The sequence below is a fragment of the Chionomys nivalis genome, chromosome X, assembly GCF_950005125.1.
Source record: "Chionomys nivalis chromosome X, mChiNiv1.1, whole genome shotgun sequence".
Lineage (NCBI taxonomy): Eukaryota > Metazoa > Chordata > Mammalia > Rodentia > Cricetidae > Chionomys > Chionomys nivalis.
In genome coordinates, this window is record NC_080112.1 from 14,070,828 (window position 1) to 14,093,633 (window position 22,806).

The following is a 22,806-nucleotide window of genomic DNA, read 5'->3' on the forward strand; positions in this document are numbered from 1 at the left end:
AGAGATGGGGGCAATAAACAAAAGGAATGACCTCTAGTGGGTTCAGGGTCTAAAAACAGCACTGGTCAAACTGGTATGTTGTTTTTGTTATCTTGTTTGCTTGTACTTTTGTAAATACCCATATATTAGCTATTCACTCCATGCCTTGACATAGCGCTCTGGTTTACCCATTCACAGCCCTCCACATTCCCTTCTCCCACCCCTATTTCACCCTCTTGCTTCATAGCTCCGTTGTTAGCAGCATTCACCAAAATACAATTCTGCTCCCCATTAATCCTTGTCTTTCCCTGCCCTCCACAGTACAATCGTTTCTCTATTTCATTCTCTGCCCCCACCATCTTCAACCTGCACATATCTGCAGTCTCTCAGAGAAGCAGCTAGTTTTGTGCAAGCCAACTTTGCTTTCCACTACACAAAATTATGGAGGAAACATCGTGTGCCTCTTCGTAGGGGAAGGAGCTAGAAAAGCTCTCACCTTATGTCTGCTGCTCCTTTAACAGAATTCCAGATTTTTTTATTCCTTAAAGCAATTTAAATTATCTCTTAACAGTTTGGGGAATACTTATTCTGAACAAACCTTAGGTAAAAATGTATCTAAGAAATCTAAAAAATTATATTCTATATTTGTAATAGTTTGGCCCCAAAGATTTTGTTTGTCAAAAATCAAGTAAAGGCTTGCACTTAGGTAATAATGACAGAAATATAGTCAAGTGAGTTATATTAAACTGTAGGATGATTGCAATGAGGCAAGCGAGCATTTAAAATACCTATGCTGACAGAAGTCAAACACTGCAAAAAAAAGTGTAAATATCAATTTTCTTACAAAAATTGCAGTAAAATAAAGCTTCCAACATTATGTTAGTCTTTCCAATAATAAACATTTATCAAAATTCACTATCCTGGCAAATAAAAAATAATCGTCCTAAAATAAACTAGCACTGTATGAGGATGTTTTGTTTTGGAGAATGGCCCTCCCTTTATTGTTCCAAGTCATGTTATTCTTTTAATGACTCGGTTTTTATTTCAAGTTTGGTGTGTGTGTGTGTGTATGTGTGTGTGTATGTGTGTGTATGTGTGTGTATGTGTATGTGTGTGAGCGTGTGTGCACACTCGCGCGTACTTGTATACAATAGATCCCACTGAGACAAATGCTCGCATACCTGATACAAACATGGAACTGGTGCTTGAGCAGCTTGTCTTCCTTTTCTTATTAATACAAGGAGTAATTCCACAATAGAACCTATAATCTTGAACTCTGAAAAACAAAATACATTCATCAATGTTTAAAAAGTAACCTCCAAGAAATGCATTCCTAAATCCTTTAAAATAAACAAATTAAGAGTCCAAGAATAGGAATTCAAGGAGATTTAAATTTGAATTAGCTTAACTACTTTTGACAAGTTTACACATGAAAGACACCAAGATTGTATGTACTACTTGCTGCTTTAAGAAGTTTCATTCTGTCTGTCTATATAAAAAAGTTTCAGCCAAAGTTAAATCAATCTCCTCTGCTGATTTTCAACATTAGACAAATACCCACCCACCCCCCCTTTTTGAACTCTTCTTTCAGCTTGACTTTTTCCCCAATTGAAATTCAGGCCCTCAATGGTTGGTTTTTCTTGGTTCTAAATGTTGATAAAAAAGGGTTTTCTCCACTCCCTCAATTTGATGTGACAGGCTTCTGACATGAATAATGGAAGCATTTCTTTCACAGGCAAATCAACTTAATTTAGTCAGCCTTTATACTCTCAGTGGGCAAGCCACAATCCCTGAGATTCCATGAGAGCCTTGAAGTTAGATGAAATCTTTAGAATTTGCACAAAATGTATAAAGTAAACAACACTTATTTTGTCACAATACTTGAATAACTTTTATGCAGGAGTTACAGATGAATATATTACTTCCTAATCAGATCCTGATTTACAAGTAATTTGTGATGAACCCTCTGCATTCAAGAAAAAACAGTCCCTAGTAAGAAAACTAACAATTTTCTACACACATAAGTTTTAAAGCAAGTGCACTGAAAACAAAACAAAGCAAAAAGGAGAGCAAAAGGAAATATCTAATTCTTCCAAAAGAAACCCATAAAAACCAAGGTGCATATACTGGCTACGGCTCAGGTGTTTATAACAGCAATAGATCTATTTTGAAACAATTATTTGAAGCAGAATCTTGGAGAACTAAAAGAGCAGCCATCAGATTAAAAGCAATAGATCCACAGTCCTTTCCATTTCCAAATTCAGGACACCATTATTCCCTTGAGAACTTTTCAGATCAGAAAAAAAGACGTTAATAATACATTCATGAAAGATGGGGTTCATAAAAATAAAACTAAGACATATGCCTTCTGGGCTGGTCATTGAAGAATGATTTAAAAATGAATGCAACCAGGCTTGGAGTGCACAGATTTCGCATTCCAACAGTCTCTAACAGAATATGGTACTTGGCATTTGTCTTCTGGTCTTTGATGTCATTTATATAGAGCAAAGACTGGAAGGACTAAAGAAACACAAAACTGGGAATCCAGAGACCTGCTCCAAGCTCAGCCAGAAAATTTCCTATTTGACCCCTGGACAAGCCTCTTTTCCCAGGCAAGCTTCTGATTCTTCTTTTCATCAGGAGAGGAGCAGTAGGTGACCTTTAAGGCTCATTCCAGCTCTAAAATGCTGTAATTCCATAGACTCATGACGAAAAGTCCAAATTGGGAGTAATATAAGAGTACAAGAGCATTACATAATTCATAGTATCTAAAGAAAACTTATAACTCTGAGATTCGTGTTGGTAAAATAAATCAATCCTGAACTTCTCTGACGTCATTGTGTGTGTGTGTGTGTGTACATGTGGACACGTGCACATGCACGCACGTGCAAGTGCATGCACACTTACATTTGTAAAAGAAAATCCCAGCAACTGAGAACTTTGGAGCACAGACAATTTTGGACAATTACTTTATTCTACCCTCACCCCATTCTCTGGTGGGAAATATGGAGAGAAGTGAATCTAGGCCTCCAACATGCTAGGCAACTGGTCTACCAGGTCCACCTCCAGCCCAAATTCTAAGCTTTTAAAATATTATGATTATTTTAAAATAATCAACTTCTCATACTATTTAAAAATGGTAAATAATAACTGAGATAATTTTATCTATATGTATACTTTTAAGTACTCTGAGTATATTATAACTACTATCAAGCAAATAAAAATCTAATTCTGTCAAAAATATGCTTTCAATAAAGACAGTTTCTTTTTTTACTACTTTTTGTTTTACTACTATTAAGATTTTTCATGAAGACATGTTCTAGTGAAAATTAGCATCCTTAATATCAGACCTTTCATATTATAATTTAACTTGTTTGCTAATGCTGTGGGCTTCATAAACTAGGAAACTAAGAGAAAATGTGATTTCATGTCATATAAACTCTTAGCTAAAGAGAACTATTTCTACATATATGTCATTTTAGAAAGTAAATAACCAGGTTTCTTTAAATCTTTACATCTTTAACCCTCTTTCTCTCCCTGTCTCTCTCCCTCCCCCTACTCTCCCTCCTCTTCTGTCTCCTCCTTTTCCATCTTCTTTTCTTTCTTGAAATTTGCTAATCAGCCAATTAGGGATTCCAACAATTATAAATGTCAGGGAAGGGAGAAAGGAAAGACAAATGGGAAAGTAGTCTAGGTAGAAGAAAATCACTTCGCTGTAAAGAGTGTCTACCGTGAACCCCTTAGAGAATTTCCACTGCACCTTGATGGACTTGTTGTTCCCAGTCTCCACCCCTCCCACCTTCCCTCCCTATTATAATTGTTAGGTCAGTTAATTGGCTGATTAAGGATACCCTGGCATTTTTATTAACTGGCAATTAGAATCAGTCCCTGAGGCACAGAAGATCCTCCTGATTGGGGGTGTCACTTAGGTTATAAAGATTAATAAAGTCAAATGAGCTTTAGGGTCTGGTTTAGTTAATTTAATCTTCTATATGGATATTTTAGGAACATCCATCATTCTAATATTATCTCAGTTGCTTTCAAGATAAACTGAATTAATTCCAGAACAGCAATCATTTATCTTTAAAAACAGGAAAAATCCATATAGGAATATTGTAAAGATATCAAATAGTCAAAAGCTGTAAAGGTATCTTCACCTGCTAAACTGATGTGTCATATACTTTAGCCACAATCCTCCACTTCCTTTCTTTCAGGACCATTCCAATAGAAGACCCAAGCTTCTCATTAAACAAATCCACAAGACTATAATATGTACTATGCCCTAATCCCTTTAGCCTATGTAAATCCTCTCACACCCTCTTTCTATAACTTCTCTAAGAAAAGTTGGCACTTATGAAGTGCTGTTCGTTGTACAAGGTGTCCAGTTACGGGCAAAACAATTGTTCTCTTACATTGCAAACATTTTGCGTGATTATAAGAGGAGAGTGTATCATATTAAAATGACTTGAATACACAACTTTAGAAGAAGAATATTCTACAGAATCAGTACTATCTGTGCATTTAGTCCTGAGAGGGACAAATCCCAGGGAAATGGTTAAGGCGATCTAAAGCACAGTCTCCACCCTAGACTTTGGATCAGGTATGGTCCAGAGGAAAAGTCCTGCCTCTTCCACATACTTAAAAGTCTAACTTTGGCTTGGCCCAAGCTTATATGAGCCCTCAGTTTTTTATTTTCCCTTTTTCCTAGAAACATTTTAATAATAATTTAGAAAAGTATGCCCAATAAGTGGCACCTCACAGCTTCTTAACAGTGAAGAATGCTAATTGTGCAAGACAAAAATCTGATATAGCTTTGCCAATAAACAAGAACATGGTCTTCAACAGCTAGGAAATGAGACGACCACATCCAGCAGGTACCAAAGGCACGAAACAGAACTCACTTTGTAGGCTGAAGGAAAAGATAAAGAGACAATATCAAAGCACCTTTTTCTCAGACTTGACACATAGTAAATAATCAATAACCACCCATGACTACTGGCATACATATCTTTCCTCATTCGGTTTCCTAGATGGTTGAGTAAACTAATAGGCCATGCTTGGTATCATACATGGTCTAAGAACTTGGAAAAACACAGAGGATAGATGTCAGAAAACATAATTTCAGCTTAGAAAGGAAAGAATAAATTTGATCACAGTAAACCCATGGTTAGGGAACTGTTTCATTTTAGGATCTGGGACTAGGTCAAGTTATCAGGACTCAGAAGGATTTGATGTCCTGTTCAAAAACAACCAGATATTCACAAAAGCTGCTGTAGTCTGGGATATTAGAGATACTAGTTAATTTTCACTAGCACATGTCTTCACGAAAATTCTTAATAATAGTAGAACAGAAGAATTACGTGAGACAACTTGGTACCTCCTGAACACCTCTTAGGTGAAAAGAATGGACTCAAGAGTGAGATCTTGGATTTTACTCTCTGCTGCTACTGTTTGGCAATAAGCAGCATAGTTAGCCTTTTGTATTAGTTAATTATATTCCTATGACCAAATACCTGGCAACAAGTAAGTCACGGGAGGAAGGATTTGTTTGGCCCCAGGGTTTGAGGCTATAGTCCCCTATGGCCAGGAAGGCGTGGCAGCAAGAGTTGCTTATGACTGTGGCTGCAGGAATCTGAGGCTGAGTTCTTACCAAATAGCAGATGAGAGAGACGTATAAGGACCAGGATTTCAGCTGAAGCTCTCATTTCCCCACTCTTACTCAGCCCAGGACCCCTCTCCGTAAGATGGTATCTCCCACATACAGATCATGTCTTCCCTTCTCAGTTAACCTGTTCTGAAAGAAATCCATCACAAACACACCCAAGAATATACCTCATCAGTGCTCTACATTTTTCTTAACCCAGTCCAGCTGACAAACAAAATTAACCATCACTCCTCTCTACTCCTCCATTTTTCTTCCTGTAAGACAAGAGGGTAATAAATTCTAACTTATCATCCATGTAATGAACACTACATGAGTCACTACTTGCAAAAACATTTACAAGAGTCCCCTACAAAATGAGTTAAGCATAAAATTTGTTAAATAAGCGAAACTCACAAGGTCCTTAGTAATGTTCACTTTGTCCTTCTGCCAACTGATCCTCTTTTCCTCCAAATAATGAACTTTATATGAGCTGTGCAAGGTGGCAATTGGTCCTAAAAGACAAAAGGGAAACAGTGAAGGAACCAGAACTAGAAAACTTGCCCTTACCCCTTGAGAGAGCAGGCCCTGTACCTCACCTGGGCAGTACACTAGAACCAACCCTATGGGCAGAAGTGTGGGTGAGCCAGCCCTTAAGTTGTGAGCAGGGGAGACCTGTCCCCATTACCCATCTGTCTGGAAGCAGCATGGGCAGTGGATATATGCCCTCCTCCCTCCTGCCTATCAATGCCTGAGGCAGATGGGAGAGCTGGCCCTGATGTTAAAAGAGCTGCAGAGCTGTCCATGCCCCCTGCCAGCTGCAACCCTTGGGAGAGCAGGCCCTGTACCTGCAGGGCAGAGCACAATAGTCAACCCTGTTGGCAGAGGTGTGGGTGAGCAGCCTCTGAAGTTGTGAGCATGAGAGCTAGCTGTCCCCATTACTTACCTGTCATGTGGTGGCACTGGTTGGGGAAAGATGCCCTCCCCTTCCACCTCAGTCCATAAGTGCCTGAGGTAGGTGAGATAGCTGGCCCTGACCCTTATCAGCTATAGGAGAGTGGCCCCTATACCTCTACATGGTAAAGCTGGCCCTGAAGGTGTAGATGTGGGAGAACGGACCCTAAAGATGTGAAAGCAGAATTGGCCCTGCCCCTTGCTCAGGGTGAACTATCCAGGACAATGCCTGGAGAGCTCACCCTGGTGGTGAAGACAGGGGAGAGCTGGCGGGCTGACCAACCCTACAACTACCCAGGCCCAGAACCAGGGCTATGTGTTGTTAGCCCCACCCCAACATCCACCCCATCTGTGATCTTCTGGAGCATGAGGGTAGGGAGTGGTCAGTTCTGTGGACCCACAACACAGGGCAGTAACAGACTGTCCAGGGAGTCTCAGTGATGGCCCAGCATCGATAGTGTAAGCAGAGATCGGGGCCTCAAACCAGACCACAGATTCTTTGCAATGAACACCTGGATGTAAAAATGTTGGAGCAAAGGGGTTTCCTGCGTGACTCATTGTGTCACACTGCAGCTTCCATGACGAGATTTGTCCTTTCTCCCTTTTCTCTTCTTTTTTTTCTCTCAAATCTTACTTTGTTTTATCCTGGCCGGGGGGGGGGGGTAGAGAGATGGGTAAGATTGGGAGGCATGATGTAAAAGACAAAAAGAATCAATAAAATCAAAGTTTAAAAAAGGAAAAACTTGCACTTACCTTACTTTTTTGGTTTCCTAATCCACTATGCCACAGACACATGGTGACAGACAGACGTGGGTATTTATCACCATTATTAACCTTTGAACCTGTGAGGAAATGGGGAAGCATCACTCTACCATGGGACCAACTGGAAAGGCTGTGCAGTCCGTCTTTAAACATTGATTCTTTCAGAGCCCTCTTCACCTCTCCTTTTCCTATGAGACACAAAACATAAACTCCCTCCTTGAAAATAACCCAGGGGCTAGAGATATAGCCCAGGGGTTAAGAGTCCTGGCTGCTCTTCCAGAAAACCCAGGTTCAATTCCCAGCACTCACATGGGGACTCAAAGCCATCTCTAACCCCAGATCCAGGGGATAAAATACCCTATTCTGATATTTGTGGGCACTGAACATTCTTGTGGTACACAGACATAAATGCAGACAAAACACCCATACACATGAAATAAAAAAATAAAAACTAAAACAAAATAATTCAGATGAAAACAGAATTGTGAGTTGGAAGGTCTATCATTGAGTTTTATCTTCTGACTATTGTGAGGTGACATAACCACAGATGGGGGAAGCGACTTTAGTAAAAGGATTAAAGTCATATTTTCCCAATATCTTTAGATTCAATATAAAGCTGCAATTTGAAAAGAATGGTAGGCTGTTCTCATCCCAACATTTGCCATTTGTATTCCTTGCAGACTAGCATGCCTTCCAGTCTGCATGAGACTTCATGATTTCTGTTTGCATGGAACATTCCATGTCCTGATCAGTATATCTTGGCCTCCCCGCTCCCCCGTGCCCAGATTTGTATAATTAATACATACAAGAACTAGAGCTTAAGGGCATCTGAGGGGTAAAACTAAGTAGTAAATGCTGCCCTTTCATGGTTGGGCTTTCCCATTTCTTCCCATAATTTTATCAGCTATCTATTAGTCTTCATTAGTCTTTTTATGGCAATTCAGTTACTGTAGCAAGATTTCTCAAAGTTAGCCGGGCGGTGGTGGCGCACGCCTTTAATCCCAGCACTCGGGAGGCAGAGGCAGGCAGATCTCTGTGAGTTCGAGACCAGCCTGGTCTACAGAGCTAGTTCCAGGACAGGCTCCAAAGCCACAGAGAAACCCTGTCTCGAAAAACCAAAAAAAAAAAAAATTTCTCAAAGTTGAGCCGGGTGGTGGTGGTGCATGCCTTTAATCCCAGCACTCGGGAGGCAGAGGTAGGCAGATCTCTGTGAGTTCAAGGCCAGCCTGGTCTACAAGAGCTATTTCCAGGACAGGAACCAAAAAAAGCACGGAGAAACCCTGTCTAGAAAAATCCAAAAAAAAAAAAAAAAAAGATTTCTCAAAGTTGAATTTTTACCCCGACTATGAACTTAACAATCACACAACCAGCACCCCTCCAAAAATTAACATAGCAAGAGGTGGGAGCTGGAGAGATGACCCAGGGTTTTAAAATAATCATTGTTTTTGCAGAGACTCAGATTCAGTTCTCAGTACCTGCAAAGGGGTTTATGACCATCCGTAAATCCAGTTCCAGGGTATCTGGTGCCCTCTTCTGGCTTTAGTGGGCATCAGGCGTCATGTGGAGCACATACATCTGTGCAAGCAAAACACTCATATATGTAAGGCAGCTAACTGTGGTTTTTAAAAAAGAAGAATATTTTAAAAATATAACAGCGCACCAGTAGAGTGGAAGAAAAGATATATAATTTAGAGATAAAAGGGGGATTTCTGTTTTCAAAATTAGCTCTCATTTTACATATAAAGAAACACAAGTTCGGGCTAGGCACAGAACTATTGAGAAAACAAGTATATGCAGAAGCAGGTAAATCTTGTGTACTCAAGGTCAGTGTAGTCTGCAGAGCAAATTCACTATGTAGTCAGAGCTACAGAGTGAGACCATGTCTCTAAATTAAAAAGACTTAGAGGTAATTATAGCTAAATCACACTGGATTTAAAGAAATTCAGAAACATTTAATAACACATTTCTTCCCATAATTTTATTAGCTATCAGTTTTCATTTGTTAATGAAAAGCCATACCTTAACACAGCATTCTGGATGAACATGAATGATATTTCTTGCTATGTTATAGTTCATGCAGCTGAACTTCCATTTCTCTCCCATTAAAATTGCTTATTTGCCTCATCTGGGTGTATATTCAAATGATAATAAGATACATAATATATAAGTTTGACCCTGATAGTAGGTTTTGTTGTTTCTAGGGGATTTTTTGTTGTTAATTGGTTGCATCATGTGTTAGATCTGATTCTTCCACACCATTGTTAATACTGATGATTCCTCAGAACACTACTGAAAGGAAAACAAGTAGAAGGGGTCTCACTGAAACAAGGAAACAGAAGCACAATGTCCTAAAGAAAGAGAGATGGTTTTCATTTTATGGTTCTGACTATAAAATGCATTCCATTCTATAAAATGTGAGTATGAAAAATGTTTTACCAACAAAAGAAAAGAAGAGAAAAGAAAAGAAAAGAAAAGAAGAAAAGAAAAGCTACTGGATTTGCAATCCTGTACTGATTTCAGGGACTTTGAATTAGAACACGTTTCTAGAAATAGAAAACTGACTAATGTAAAGAAATTACTCTTCTCAACTTCAAGTAATAACCTGCTTTGTGGAATTATGATACTTTATTTCACATAAGAACTGTTATCTTTCTGATGAGTAAAAAATTTCATCAATGAGATTATATGCTAATCTCTCCGGGGAGCACAGTTTTTTAACCAACAGGAGAATTATTTTACAATGCTAATAATTCCTCCCTACAGTTAGTGCTTTGATTTTTATTAAATTTCTTAACATATCTGGGAAGTTTTTGTAAAACAAAGGACATGGTCAACAAGACAAAACGGCAGCCTACAAAATGGGAAAAGATCTTCACCATCCCCACATTGAATAGAGGATTGATTTCCAAAATATACAAAGAACTCAAGAAATGGGTCATCAAAAGAACAAATAATCCAATAAAAAATGGGACAGAGACATAAACAGAAAACTCTCAACAGATTAATCAAAAATGACTGAAAGACACTTAAGGAAATGCTCAACATCCTTAGTCATCAAAGAAATGCAAATCAAAACAACTCTGAGATTCCATCTTAAACCTGTCAGAATGGCCATGATCAAAAACACTGATGAAGCCAGGAGGTGGTGGCGCACGCCTTTAATCCCAGCACTTGGGAGGCAGAGGCAGGCGGATCTCTGTGAGTTCGAGGCCAGCCTGGTCTACAAGAGCTAGTTCCAGGACAGGAACCAAAACCACAGAGAAACCCTGTCTCAAAAAAAAAAAAAACAACACTGATGATACTTTATGCTGGAGAGGATGAACACTCCTGCATTGCCGGTGGGAGTGCAAACTTGGACAGCCACTTTGGAAATCAGTATGGCAGTTTCTCAGAATATTGAGAATCAATCTACCTCAAGACCCAGTGATAACAGTCTTGAGCATATACCTAAAGGATGCTCAATCATACCACAAGGACATGTGCTCAGCTGTGTTCATAGCAGCATTGTTTGTCATAACCAGAACCTGGAAACAACCTAGATGCCCATCAACTGAAGAAAAGATAAAGAAAATGTGGTACAGTTACACAATGGAGTATTACTAAGCTATAAAAAAAAATGACTCTTGAAATTTGCATGCAAATGGATGGATCTAGAAAAAAAACATATTGAGTGAGGTAACCCAGACCCAGAAAGACAAATATAATATATACTCACTGATAAGTGGCTTTAGACATAAAGCAAAAAATCCAGTCTACAGTCCACAACCCCAGAGAACCTAGACAACAAAGAGAACCCTAAGAGAGACATACATGGATGTCTATGAATAAGAAGGAGAAAAAGACAAGATCCCCTGAGTAAATTGGAAGTGTGTGGGTCACAGGAGAGATAGAATGGGAGAGGGGAGGAAGGGAGGAGAGTGGAGAAAAAAAATGTATAGTGCAATAAAAAAAAAAGAACTAGACTAAGTATCTTTGTTTCTCAGCACTTGATAGACTTGGAAAAAGCAGAAAAGGCAAAGGCAAGATAAAGAAACAGACCAAGAAATGACAGAACTGGGTTAACCCAGTTCTACCATTTTCTGGTCAAATGGCCATAGCAAAGCAGTATAATAGTCATCCCTTATCTATGGTCTCAACCTCAATAGTTAACCTTTGTCAGAAAATATTAAGTGGAAAATCCACAACAATTTATCTTTTAGGTTGTATACTTTCCTGACATAAATCAATCCTACTTTCTTAGTATCCTCACTATATATGATAGCCATTAAGTCACTAAGTAACCATCACAGGTATCAGAATGACAATGGCAATGGTAATATAAAACTGATAAAAGTAAAAGGTAAATTATCCTAGTTATTACATATAGGAGTGATACGTACAGAGAGTGATATAAAGAGCTGAGTGCTGCCTCTAGTCTCGGATATCCACTAGGAGTCTTGGGATTGTTTCCATCTAAATTAGGCACAACTACCAAATTTTTTTCTGGACCTAAGTTTCTTTACCTGTAATATTATCAGAGAACGAATCTATGAGAGTCAAAGGCCTGGGGATGTCACTCAGTGGTACAGCTCTTACCTCCCATGCCCAAGGCCCTTGGTTCCATCCTTAGAACTGCAAAAGAATATTTTAGAAAAGGGGAGATGGAAAGGAGGAAGGAAAGAAGGAAAGAAGACAAAAGTCAGTAAAATCATACCAAACATAATCACCCCTGTGAAAGCACTTGAGAAACTGTAGAACTAATTGTTTAATTGAATTAAATTTGAAATAGGTTAAATAAAATAGAATGGTTAAATTTTATTTCTTTTTAAACTAGAGTCAGAGTAACCAATGTGTGTTCATACACAACTCTAAAAATTGTGATCTTATGCTGTTTGTCCTTTTAAATCTAATTTTTATTCTTTTTACATGTATTCATCGAGGGTTGGCACATGCATGCCACAGTGTGCATGTGGAGGTCAGAGGACATCTTACATGAGTCAGTTCTCTCCTTCTACCATGTGGGTCCTGAATATTGAACACACATGGTCAGGCTTGGTGGCAAGAGCCTTTACCAATTTACCCATCTCACCTGCCCACATTTGTCCTTTACATCACAACCCTTCCATCATTACTAACAAAGTAGTTAGTGCTTGGTAGAATTAGCTATGCAATGCAGCAGAGACTTACTGGGGCAAAAAATACCTTCTTGCATGCTTTCTCCTGAAGCTGAAGCATTGTTGTAGCATGATCCTGAGATAGCGGCACAAAAAAGCCTCAGGTCCCACACTTACCTACAGTGCTTAGTGTTGTCATCCAGGAAGATGTTGGGTTCCATGCAGAAGGCACAGCTGTCATCTGAAATTGGTGTGATAAAAATTGGCCTTACTGGAGACAGTGATATGCAGATGTAGTTTCAGCTGGTGAGGCAGAAGCAGAAGGGTTCCTGGCTCTCTGGCCAGTCAGTCTAGTAGAATTGGTGAGCTTTGAGTTCAGTTAGAAACATTGTCTCAAAAAAAGTGGGTTGGGTTTCATGCAATAAATACAGCCTGTGTGACAAAGAAAAACAGCTCACAATGTACAAATGCATTAGGTGAGTACTGTGCACATGATCTAGAGAGGTCATGAGCACTTTTCAGCCTGTTTTCCTAGCTCTTTAGCCCACTTCAACCCTTCTAAGTGTCTTAATAAACTGTATCTAATTTTATTATTAAAATAATAATGAATTAGGAAGTAATTAAGAAAGACACATGACATTAAACTACAAATGGGAAAACATCACTTTAATATAAGGCCTGAAACTCTGAAAGAAAGGAAAAGGTAGCCAGAACACTTAAAGATATCACAATGGAAAAAAAGTTCTAAATAAAACATCAGATACTCGGGGAATAAAAACAACAATTAACAAGACTAATGAAATTAAAAAGCCTTTGTTCAACAAAGGAAGCAGTTAATCACATGAACATAAAGCCTACAAAGTGGGAGAAGGTCTTTGCTAGACATCCAACTGGCAAAGGATTAATATTTAAATTATACAAAGAAGGCAAAAACTAAACAATAAGAAATCAACCCAATCAATATATGGGTTAATCAAGTGAATATATACTTCTCAAAAGAAGGCAAATGTCCAATAAGCATGAAAAATTTTAAAATCGGGAGTTGGAGAGATAGTCAGTGGTTATAAGCATATACTACTCTTGCAGAGGGCACAGCTTCAGTGCCCAGAACCCATAGCAGGTACCCACAATTACCTGTAACTCCAGCTCCAAGGGGATTCACTGCCCCTGACCTCTGAAAGCACTTTCTTTAACACGTGCACCTGTAAACACACACACACAGACACACACACACATTTAAAATCAATAAATCTTTAAAAATATTCAACCTCACTAGTCACCTGAGAAAAATAAATTTAAACTACATTGAGATCCCATCATATCACAATCAGAATGAAAGTAATTAAGAAAATATATAATAATAAAACCTGAAGAGAATGTGGACAGAAGGGAATCCTTATACACTGCTCATGGTAATGTATATTAGTCCAACCATTGTGGAAATAAATATAGATGCTAAAAATATAGTATCATACGTCCCAGCTAGACCACACTTAGGTAGTTATACAAAGGGCTTCAAGTCACAGAGATACTTACACAGCAATGCGTACTGCAGCACTATTCACCATAGCTAACTGATTGAAAGTACGGAGGTGGATAGAAAAAGTGTGATATATACACAACAAATTTTTTTCAGCCATAAAAAGACTGAAGTTATGTTACTTAAAGGAAAATAGAGACAACCTAACATGATCATATTAAATAAAGTTTCAGAAAGATAAATGTATGTTTTGCAACATTTGCAGTTCCTAGGTTTTATATAGATACATAAAATAATCTGCACACATTACATGAAAGTAGAAGCAAAGCTGTCTAGGGGGAAAAAGGGGACAAATGTGAGGAGGGAATGTGCCCATTGTACAAAATATGTTTGTATGAAAGTTTCCATATTTAAAATGGTACCATGTTATGCCTAATGCAAACAATGAAGCAAAAACTTAAAAACAAAATGACTTGGAGAAACAGAAAGGACAGAGTGAATTGTAAGCAAATGGAATGTAAATACTGAAAGAATAGCATTTCATTCCTCCTAAAGCCTGAAAAATAAAAGTAGTGTCATGAAGTCTGTTTAGTTAATTTGGTAAATATAAAAAGAAAATCATTCAGCCCAGGTTTTTGGCATTGCAAAAAAACAGACTAAAAAGTTGACTGATCTATTTTCAATAAGTTATGTGGACATTCTGTAGTCACAGACTTGGGCGATGGAGTTTTGCCTTAAAAGAGGCAAAAATTCTTATCACACAAAGCAAACTAGAGATAGCCACACTGACTCAGGAGCTTCTGCTAAAACTTTACCCATGCTGGAAATCTCTACACTGGATTGTTTTGGATATAGATCCAAAACTATTCATGTCTTTTCTGAGTCTTCTTTCTCACCTCCTTGTGTAGCACTGGACAATTTCTGATGACAGAAACCATGATTTCTTGTCATTTTCTAGTTCAAATCCTTGTTCATGCTGCCTGCTAAGTACTTGTTCCCTGGGACAGCTTTCAGGCAGACAGAATGCACTGAATGCCGCATTCCAAACCACTCTGTCCTGCTGGGCGCCGAGGAAAACAATCTCTTCAAACTCCATAATGTGAAATCTTCACAAGGAACAATCTCCCTCAGACAATTCCATTCACACATATTATCCGTGAAACTGGGTCTCGGGAAGAGGTGACATCACAGACTTTCCCCTCTGGCCAGGGTCATGACCACCAAAGTTGTATTTAGAAGACTCCCACGTGGTTTGACACATGATTTTCTTAACAATTTAACATTTCCCCCAATGTTCCCATAAGCTTCCAATTTAAGATAGTCGCACATAAATACAAAATTGGGTTCTGGTGTCAAGAAAGCCAGGGATTTCAAGAAGAATGAGAAAATTGTAGCCCATGTAGGAGGGAAAATGTAAGGCATAACACACATAACGCATGCCATATGTGGGGTTTTGTAGCAGAGTATTAGAAAGCATAAATACAGAAAGTATGACATCAACCAAGTGATATGGGAAGGTCATTTGTCAATCTGTTGTTTCATTGGTTAATCAATAAAGAAACTGCCTTGGCCCTGTAATTATTTCGGGTAAAGCTAGCCGGGTGGCGGGACGCAGCCCGTTGCTGCTCTTACAACAACCAAGAAGCTGGATTTTTAAAGAGGAGCTAGGAATGCACTTGCCTATCATATGAAAGACCCTGGGTTCTAGCCCCAGTGCCATGAAAAAACACTATATAATGTTCAAAAGCAATTTTTATTTAAAAAAATAAGATCTTTTAAAAATATCTGCGCCAGCGCTTGGAGGTGAGGGCTTTGGAAGCAGCAGGAAGATTAGTCCTCTGAGCTGGACAGCCAATTTGCCTCTAATTGGGCTGTAACAGGAGCAGAGCAGCAAACCCATGCATTCTGAGGACTCTGCAGCTGTCTTCAGAACGCCCTGCCTAGGAGCTACTAAAGAAGACTCGGGGTTCATCTCAAAGCTCTTTATGTGAAAAAAAAAAGCAACTTATATATCAGGGTGGTTTCCACTGCAGTTCTTCTCAGAGTTAGAGTCTGCGAAACTGCCAACTCCCTAAGTCTCCCTGTAGTGCACTGAATAGAGAAATCTGGGTGGCTAAAAAATATACTCTGACATAGAATTTTAGAAAAGAAAGTGCCCAGATCATAGGCTATTTGGCTACACTATGCTTAGCAGCTATGTCTAATCTGCAGCCTGAGGGCAGCATGCTCCCCAAGGCTGATATAAATGTGGCCCAGCAGAAAAGCATAAGCTTTCTTAAAACATTATGAAATTATTTTTAGCAAGTAGACTGTGCAGTGTTTTGTAGTTAGCAATGTTGTGTCACAGTGTCTAAAAGTTGGGCATGCTTGGGAGTCTAAGGCCTGCAGTTTTTTCCTTATTCTTGAACTACTGTGGAAAATGGAGCCAAAACAAAGAGGGTCGCACTACATACACATGTTCCCATCCTACAAGGAGACATACCACAGCCGGCTGCCTAGGTGATTTCCTAGCTTTGAATAATTTCGCCTTGGCAATCCTTACTGCAAGGAGCTTGTAGAGTTCAGCTGGTTATATACTTCTGCCTACCTAAATGACATCATATGTTAGAGTGCAGAGCTCAGGGAGACCTACAACATCATCTAGCACAACAAGTGACTATTTCATATACCGAACAAAAAAGGGCTTACTCAAGGTCACTAGTTACTGGGAAAGTCGAGGCTTTAATGTAGGTACCCTGTTCTTGTATCAGTGACCAAGGCATGGTAATCTTACATCAAATTAGAAAGAAAGCCCATAACTTATTTGTTGTAGTTCTTTGGAGAAGCATACTTAGTGTTCCACAGAATAAAACTGTTCTTCTGACGGTATGTTTTGAACTTTTTTTCTCTAATAAAATGTTATGGCAAATCTTCTTTGTCATTAAAAACAAAAAAGTATAGCATAATACTCCATTTGTTTCTCAGCCTACATATGAAATCACAGAGGTTCTCACATACCTCTCTAGGGAACCAAGCACTTTGGAATGAGAATGAATGATTTGCAGTCTAATACAGCACACAAAACTGCAAACTGACAATTGTAAAGATTACCCCCTAAGTAAGGACTTTGGGGAGACAGAACATTTTATCCTGACATGGGAGGGCCTGGAAGGTATCCGAGAAAAAGTTAAAGCTTGGAGGGGGCTGACCCTCTAGGCCAAGGATTAGTTGGATATACAGAGAGGGGAGCAGCTGAAAGGGCCCCGATGCAGCAATGATTAAAAAGAAAGTAGAGAAGAAACTTCAAGTGGTCCATCTTGGCTGGTAGCGAGATTGTCATAGTGGTGACAAGGTGGTGACATGCTCCATGAACAAAAAATATCAAACGGTGTCCCCTACATAAATACAACATAGTGCCAAGCTAGAGTGACTTCACAATGCAAGCTCCTCATCTGCATCCCACCATCAACACATGAATTTAAAATATCATACACAATAAAACTAAGGGAGGTACAGGGAAAGGAAGAACAGAATTTACCAGTAAGTGACTGATTGTGAGCCTCTAGATGAGATCAACTACCACGCTGGTGAAATGAATAGTTGATCCTGACATGGATGGGGCCTTATAACTTGTGAAGATTTCACCACACATTGTTACTAAAAGATCAAATACATATGTTTAGACTTCCAAATAAGGGTTCAGGCTCCTGGGTAAACAATCCTTAACTACTGTATCTACTCCGCCATTTCATAAGAGCCAGAGCAATCTAATTGCAATGTTTTCAGTTCATTTGTCAGTTTTACTAGAAAGCAGTGGTTTTGTGAATAAAATATTCAGCTAGAGGTTAAGAAAGAAGCCTTCTCTCAAGCTCCTATACAGAGGAAAACTGGGAAATTTCACATTAAGGGTTGCTTTTGTCGTTTTGTTGAGACAGGGTCTTACCATGTACTCCTAGGTAGCCTGGAGTGTAGATCAGCTGGTCCCAAACTTACACTCAGAGAGATCCACCTGCCTTTACCTCCTGAGTGCTAGGATTAAAGGTGTGTGCCACCACACATGGTTCACACATTTAATTTTCACTTGAACCTAAGAAAGAAAATGTACAAAATACGCAAGATGATGAGAAAGATGTTTTCTATAAATAGGTAGGTTCTCTTTAGACCCACACAAAAAAATTCTCCAATGATCAACTTCAAATGAGTTCCTTGAATCATTCACATACCTAAGAATCAGGGCCACATTCAGACTTCATGTCTCATACTTACAGACCTCCTGAAAACAGGTAGTTTTGGGGAACGCCTTATTGTAAGAGAGGCCACTTGTTAATTTCCCAGCTGTCCAGACTCCTGAAATAACCACACAGAAACTGTATTAATTAAATTACTGGTTAGTCAATTACTTAAGCATATTGCTAACTAGCTCTTACATCTAGAATTAACCCATCTCCATTATTTTATATTTTACTATGAGGCTCGTGGCCTACCAGCAAGGTTTCATCACATCTGTCTCTGGCAGCTCCATGGCTTCTCCCTCACTCCACCTCCTTTCTCCCAGCATTCAGCTTAGTTTTCCCCACCGAACTAAGTTCTACCTTGCTATAGGACAAGCCAGTTTCTTTATTCATTAACCAATAAAAACAACACATAGACAGAAGGACCTCCCACACCATCCGCTCACTGAGATTTTTATGTGAGCTGAAAGGTAGCTCTGAAACTGCTGAATTCACGGGATACCTGAGAGCCTTTTACTCTCTTTCTCATGGGAAATGAAGGTAAAGGCATGCAGGGGTGACATCTAGGAATAAGGGCATGGACATTTCTGGGGTCATAAGTACACAGAATGGAGGAAGGCCCATGGCCATACATGAATCTAGCTGATGGCTCTACTCATCTGCCCTCTTAAAATGGAAGCATTATGTGTCCATAATGAATTGGGCACTGTACCAGTCATTTGGGATTACCAGAGGAAACAAGAGAAAAAATGCTTGCTCTCATAATGGCATACCCTATTCCAACTGTCCCCTAGGTGCCTGTTAATTACAGTTGTTTCTCAGTTAAGTTTGTGCCCAGAATGACCCCAATGATTCTACCAGAAGAGTGCCTGCAAGTAGTAGAAACAGAAAGAAAAAAAAAAGCAAATATTCAGAGAGGGGCAGACTGCAGCTGGAACTGAATGCTTTTTCAGGCTTGAAGAAGCACCACAGAACTCACTTGATGTGCTTTGTATCTCATACGGGTTTGTGGCTTGGAAGGGTGGTGTGAACACAGGCTTCCTAAAGAAAGTCTTATCAGAGTGTCCATCGCCCCAGGCTGGGTTAGCCAAAGGACAAGGGCCCCAGAGAAGAACACCCTGTGAGATGCTGAACTGCCCCCGCTCCAGTGTCTTGCTTCTGGACAGCGGGACTTCTGCCAAAGCGAATCTTCCCAAAGTACCGCTTGGATGAAGGTATCATCCTTGGACCCAGATAAAATCTGTGGGAAGTTATTGAAGAGCTTCTAAACTTTGTCCCTATCCCTCCTACCCATTATACTCTTTCCTGCTCAAAAGATATTAGATAATCTTCCAAAGATGGTTCCCCTGCTATTCATTTTTCTGGAGCCAGTTTAAAGGGCAACTTTACCAGAAGCTGTGACACTATCAGCAAGAAACTTCTTTTGAGTTCTCCACAGCTCTGGAGTGCTTTGCCCACAGCCAGAAGCCCCTGCTTGGCTACATAGTTTATCTTCCATGGCAGAGCGAAGTCTTTGAGGATAAGGACTGTTTTATGGCTGCTATCTCTTCTCAGTCCTTAGACCAGAGCCTTGGTGTTTACTGAATGCAACACCAAGTTGTTTCTTTTCTTTTCTATCTGGGAATTCACTTTATAGTCAAGTTTTCTTTTAACATATTGCTCAGCTACGCATTTTTCTCCAGTCATGTTAATGAAGCAGGAACAACTCTGACGTGAACTTAGAGGCAGGGTGCCTTTAATAAATCTGTGATGTTTTATGCATGGCCTTTGGAGGACTCAAGAGATGCGGGCTTTTTTTGTGTCCTTCCACTCCTTCCACCGCCCCCACCCACCAGCTATACTTCTTCAGCCCCCACTCTTATTAAAAACCACTTTAGCCTTTGAGATATCCTAGGACCTTTCCTTCCATATGCTTCCTGTACTTAGCCCCCTCTCCACATTCCTTTAGGCCATTATCCCTGGTCGCAAAGTGTGTTCCCCAGGCAATTTCAGGAACTCTAAGGATGCCCTAGTATTTATTGAGAGTGGTGATCCTAAGTCATGAGCTTAACATATTTACAATTAATACACAGACTATATTTAGGGAAGTTTCAACTATATGAAAACAATTTTTAGCTCAAGCAGAATACCAGGATTTTATTTGCTGATTTCTAGATTGATTTATTTTCCTGTCTTTGCTAAAATATTAGAACTTCAATGTTTGACTGACTTACATTTACAGAGGGAAAATATTTAGTGAGCTAAGCATTGCTGTCGACACTAGAAATATGAACTTCATGTGTTATTTGGAATGACTCTAGCAGACATATAGCTCCATTTACAGAAGAAAACCCGAGGTCTTGTCCAAAATCATCCAGTTATTTTGTGGAGCTAGGGTTTTACCATTGTTCCGTTCAGTATGGAGCATATATATTCTGTTACTTATGCCATCGTATCCCCGTAAAAAAAATCCAGTACTTTCTAGTTGGTCTGCTACTCTAAAACAGAATCCACTAAGATGCAAGCTCAGAGGCTTAGCCTATCACTAACCCAATTATTATACCATCACCAAAATCAACTGTGTTTCAAAGAAAAGAAGAGCCTAAAATATATTATTTCCATGATTTCTTTCTAGAAATTGGGTGCAAGGTACAGTGCGGGTAAAACCAGATGACTCTAGATTTCACAGTATGTTAATCTTACATTTTGGTACAATGATCCAGGCGGTAGTGTTGCACACCTTCAGTCCCAGCACTTTGGTGGCAGAAGCAGGCAGATTTCTGTGAGTTCAAGGCCATCCTGATTTACAGCGATAGTTCTAGGACAGTCAAAAAGCCTGTCTCGAAAAACCAAACCAAACAAACAAACATTTTGGTACAAAGTTACAATGTAAATGAATTAGCAATGACTATCAAAGCAAACAACCTAAACACGAAAGGATAAAATTATTCCACAATCAAATAAACTATTCCACAAACAAATATACATCTATGTATTTCCCCTATAAGAATTTAAGGTAAGGTCACATTTATTCATTCAACAAACATTTACTGAGCACCAGTAACTGTACTAGGTGCTAAGAAATACAACTTGAATAATATAAATCAGGCTCCCGCCCTCACTGGATACGGTTTGCTTTAAAGTTTAAATGATTTTGCTAACTATGCGATAGCTGATGTTCTGTAATAGAATTATATTTTGGGGAAAGTCAGAGTCATAGGAGGCCTTTTCTGGAATACTTTTACATTTCTTTATGGTAAATGATATAAATCTTTAACTTAAGAGAAGGAAGATCAGCAGTCTCTAGGATGGTTTCAACAAGCACGTTGATGGTCAAGTTGACTGTCAAGCAATACGGTGGTGGATGGTGGTCAACCAAGGGGGTAGCTTAGACCATTCGGTTGCGCTTGTGGGATGGAGAGTCTATGGTGGCATCACCAAACTGGGCCGAGGTACGCTTGCGGATTCCCCCACTGTCCAGGCGGAGAGCCAGTTCTTCTGAGCCCAAGGGGTTCGGATCATCTTCCAGAAAGCCACTTTTCCGACGCCCACTGCTGGCAATACCTCCATCTTGAGATGGGGAACCAGGAGTGCCAGATCGCATGCTGATGCTTGCCATGGCGCCATTGAGGCCATGGAGAGCGATGGCCTCGTGGAAGGGCTGCAGGTCGACGTCCACAGGTGCGGTGGACTCAGTGGCAGCAGCCTGACTGGAAGCAGCTGCGGGCGGCCTAGGGGACATCCTGGAGGTGCGTGGCGGGGGAGGGGCGGGGGGGACTTTGCCACAGAGGAAGCTAATGAGGTCTTCCCTGCGAATGATGCTCCTACCCTTCTTCACCCACTCCAGCACATCTCTAACGCGACGCTGGTAGCCAACCTGGACGCCCAGCTCAAAACTTCGCTGGTAGGCATCCCCGCTCTCTTTGTAGAGGCTGGTCACGGCCATGGCAGCATTCTGGAAGGGGTCCCACATAGACAGTCCTGGCTGTTGGCACCCGGAATCTTTGTAGAGCTGGGCCACCGCAGTGGCTGAGATCTGGAAGAGGTGCCAGAGCCTCTGCCGCTCGATCTTGAGCCCAGCCGCATCAGCAGCCGCCTCCTCCTGCAGCTCAGGGGACAGCTGCTCTTCCTGCTCCGCCTCAGCAAGGCACTGGCGCTCCCACTTAGAAAGCCAGGGCTCGGCGACCTCGGCCTCACGGTCCTTCTGCTGCTCCTCCATCCTTCTCTTCCTCCAGGCCGCGCGCCTTCCTTCCTCCACTACAGTCTCCGCGGCTGACTGTGGCTGCAGCTCCTTCACCTCCACCTCCGCCTCCTCCTCCTCCTCCTCCTCCTCCTCTACCACCACCACCACCTCCACCGTAGCTCACCTCAGGCTCGGGGGGCCGCCCTCCGCCTTCCGCGGCCGCCGCCGCCGCCTTCGCGGGCGCCGCTGGGCGGGCGGGCGCGCGGGCGGCGGGGGCCCAGAGGCCAAGCGCTCCAGCGAGCAGGCGAGCTAGCGAGCGACCGACCGAGCGAGCACCGCCCGGGGCCCTGGTCCACGCCCCGCCCCGCCCCGCCGGCCCGGCCCCCGCGACGCGGCGCCCGCAGCCTCCGCAGCCGGGGAGATAACCCCAACGCCGCCGGCGCCGCCGCGCTGCCCGCTTCCGGGCTCGCCGCTCGCCCGCCCGCCCGCCCGCGCGCTCACCCGCTCACCCGCCCGCCCGGGCT

At 40.9% G+C, this 22,806-nt stretch overlaps 1 protein-coding gene, 1 long non-coding RNA gene and 1 pseudogene across 3 annotated transcripts; all 3 read right to left on the minus strand.

The window, feature by feature from the left end:
- Positions 1-1,240: 1,240 nt before the first annotated feature.
- LOC130868310 (uncharacterized) lies at positions 1,241-8,932 on the minus strand. 2 transcript variants are annotated; one of them, XR_009056516.1, is made up of 5 exons: positions 8,812-8,932; positions 7,328-7,416; positions 6,038-6,135; positions 5,812-5,898; positions 1,241-1,255 (listed from the first exon to the last, which is right to left on the minus strand). It is a non-coding gene; the product is annotated as an uncharacterized LOC130868310 (long non-coding RNA). The 2 variants fall into 2 exon arrangements; XR_009056515.1 differs by lacking the exon at positions 1,241-1,255 and having other exon boundaries at positions 5,744-5,898.
- On the minus strand, positions 4,756-4,869 carry LOC130868729 (small nucleolar RNA SNORA24; annotated as a pseudogene).
- Positions 8,933-11,137: 2,205 nt separating the features above from the next.
- On the minus strand, positions 11,138-22,382 carry Hapstr2 (HUWE1 associated protein modifying stress responses 2). The gene is made up of 5 exons (XM_057759988.1): positions 20,803-22,382; positions 17,832-18,235; positions 13,564-13,631; positions 12,607-12,861; positions 11,138-11,947 (listed from the first exon to the last, which is right to left on the minus strand). The coding sequence occupies exon 1, from the start codon at positions 22,316-22,318 to the stop codon at positions 21,488-21,490; it is 831 nt and encodes a 276-aa protein (XP_057615971.1). The 5' UTR covers positions 22,319-22,382; the 3' UTR covers positions 11,138-11,947; positions 12,607-12,861; positions 13,564-13,631; positions 17,832-18,235; positions 20,803-21,487.
- Positions 22,383-22,806: the final 424 nt, after the last annotated feature.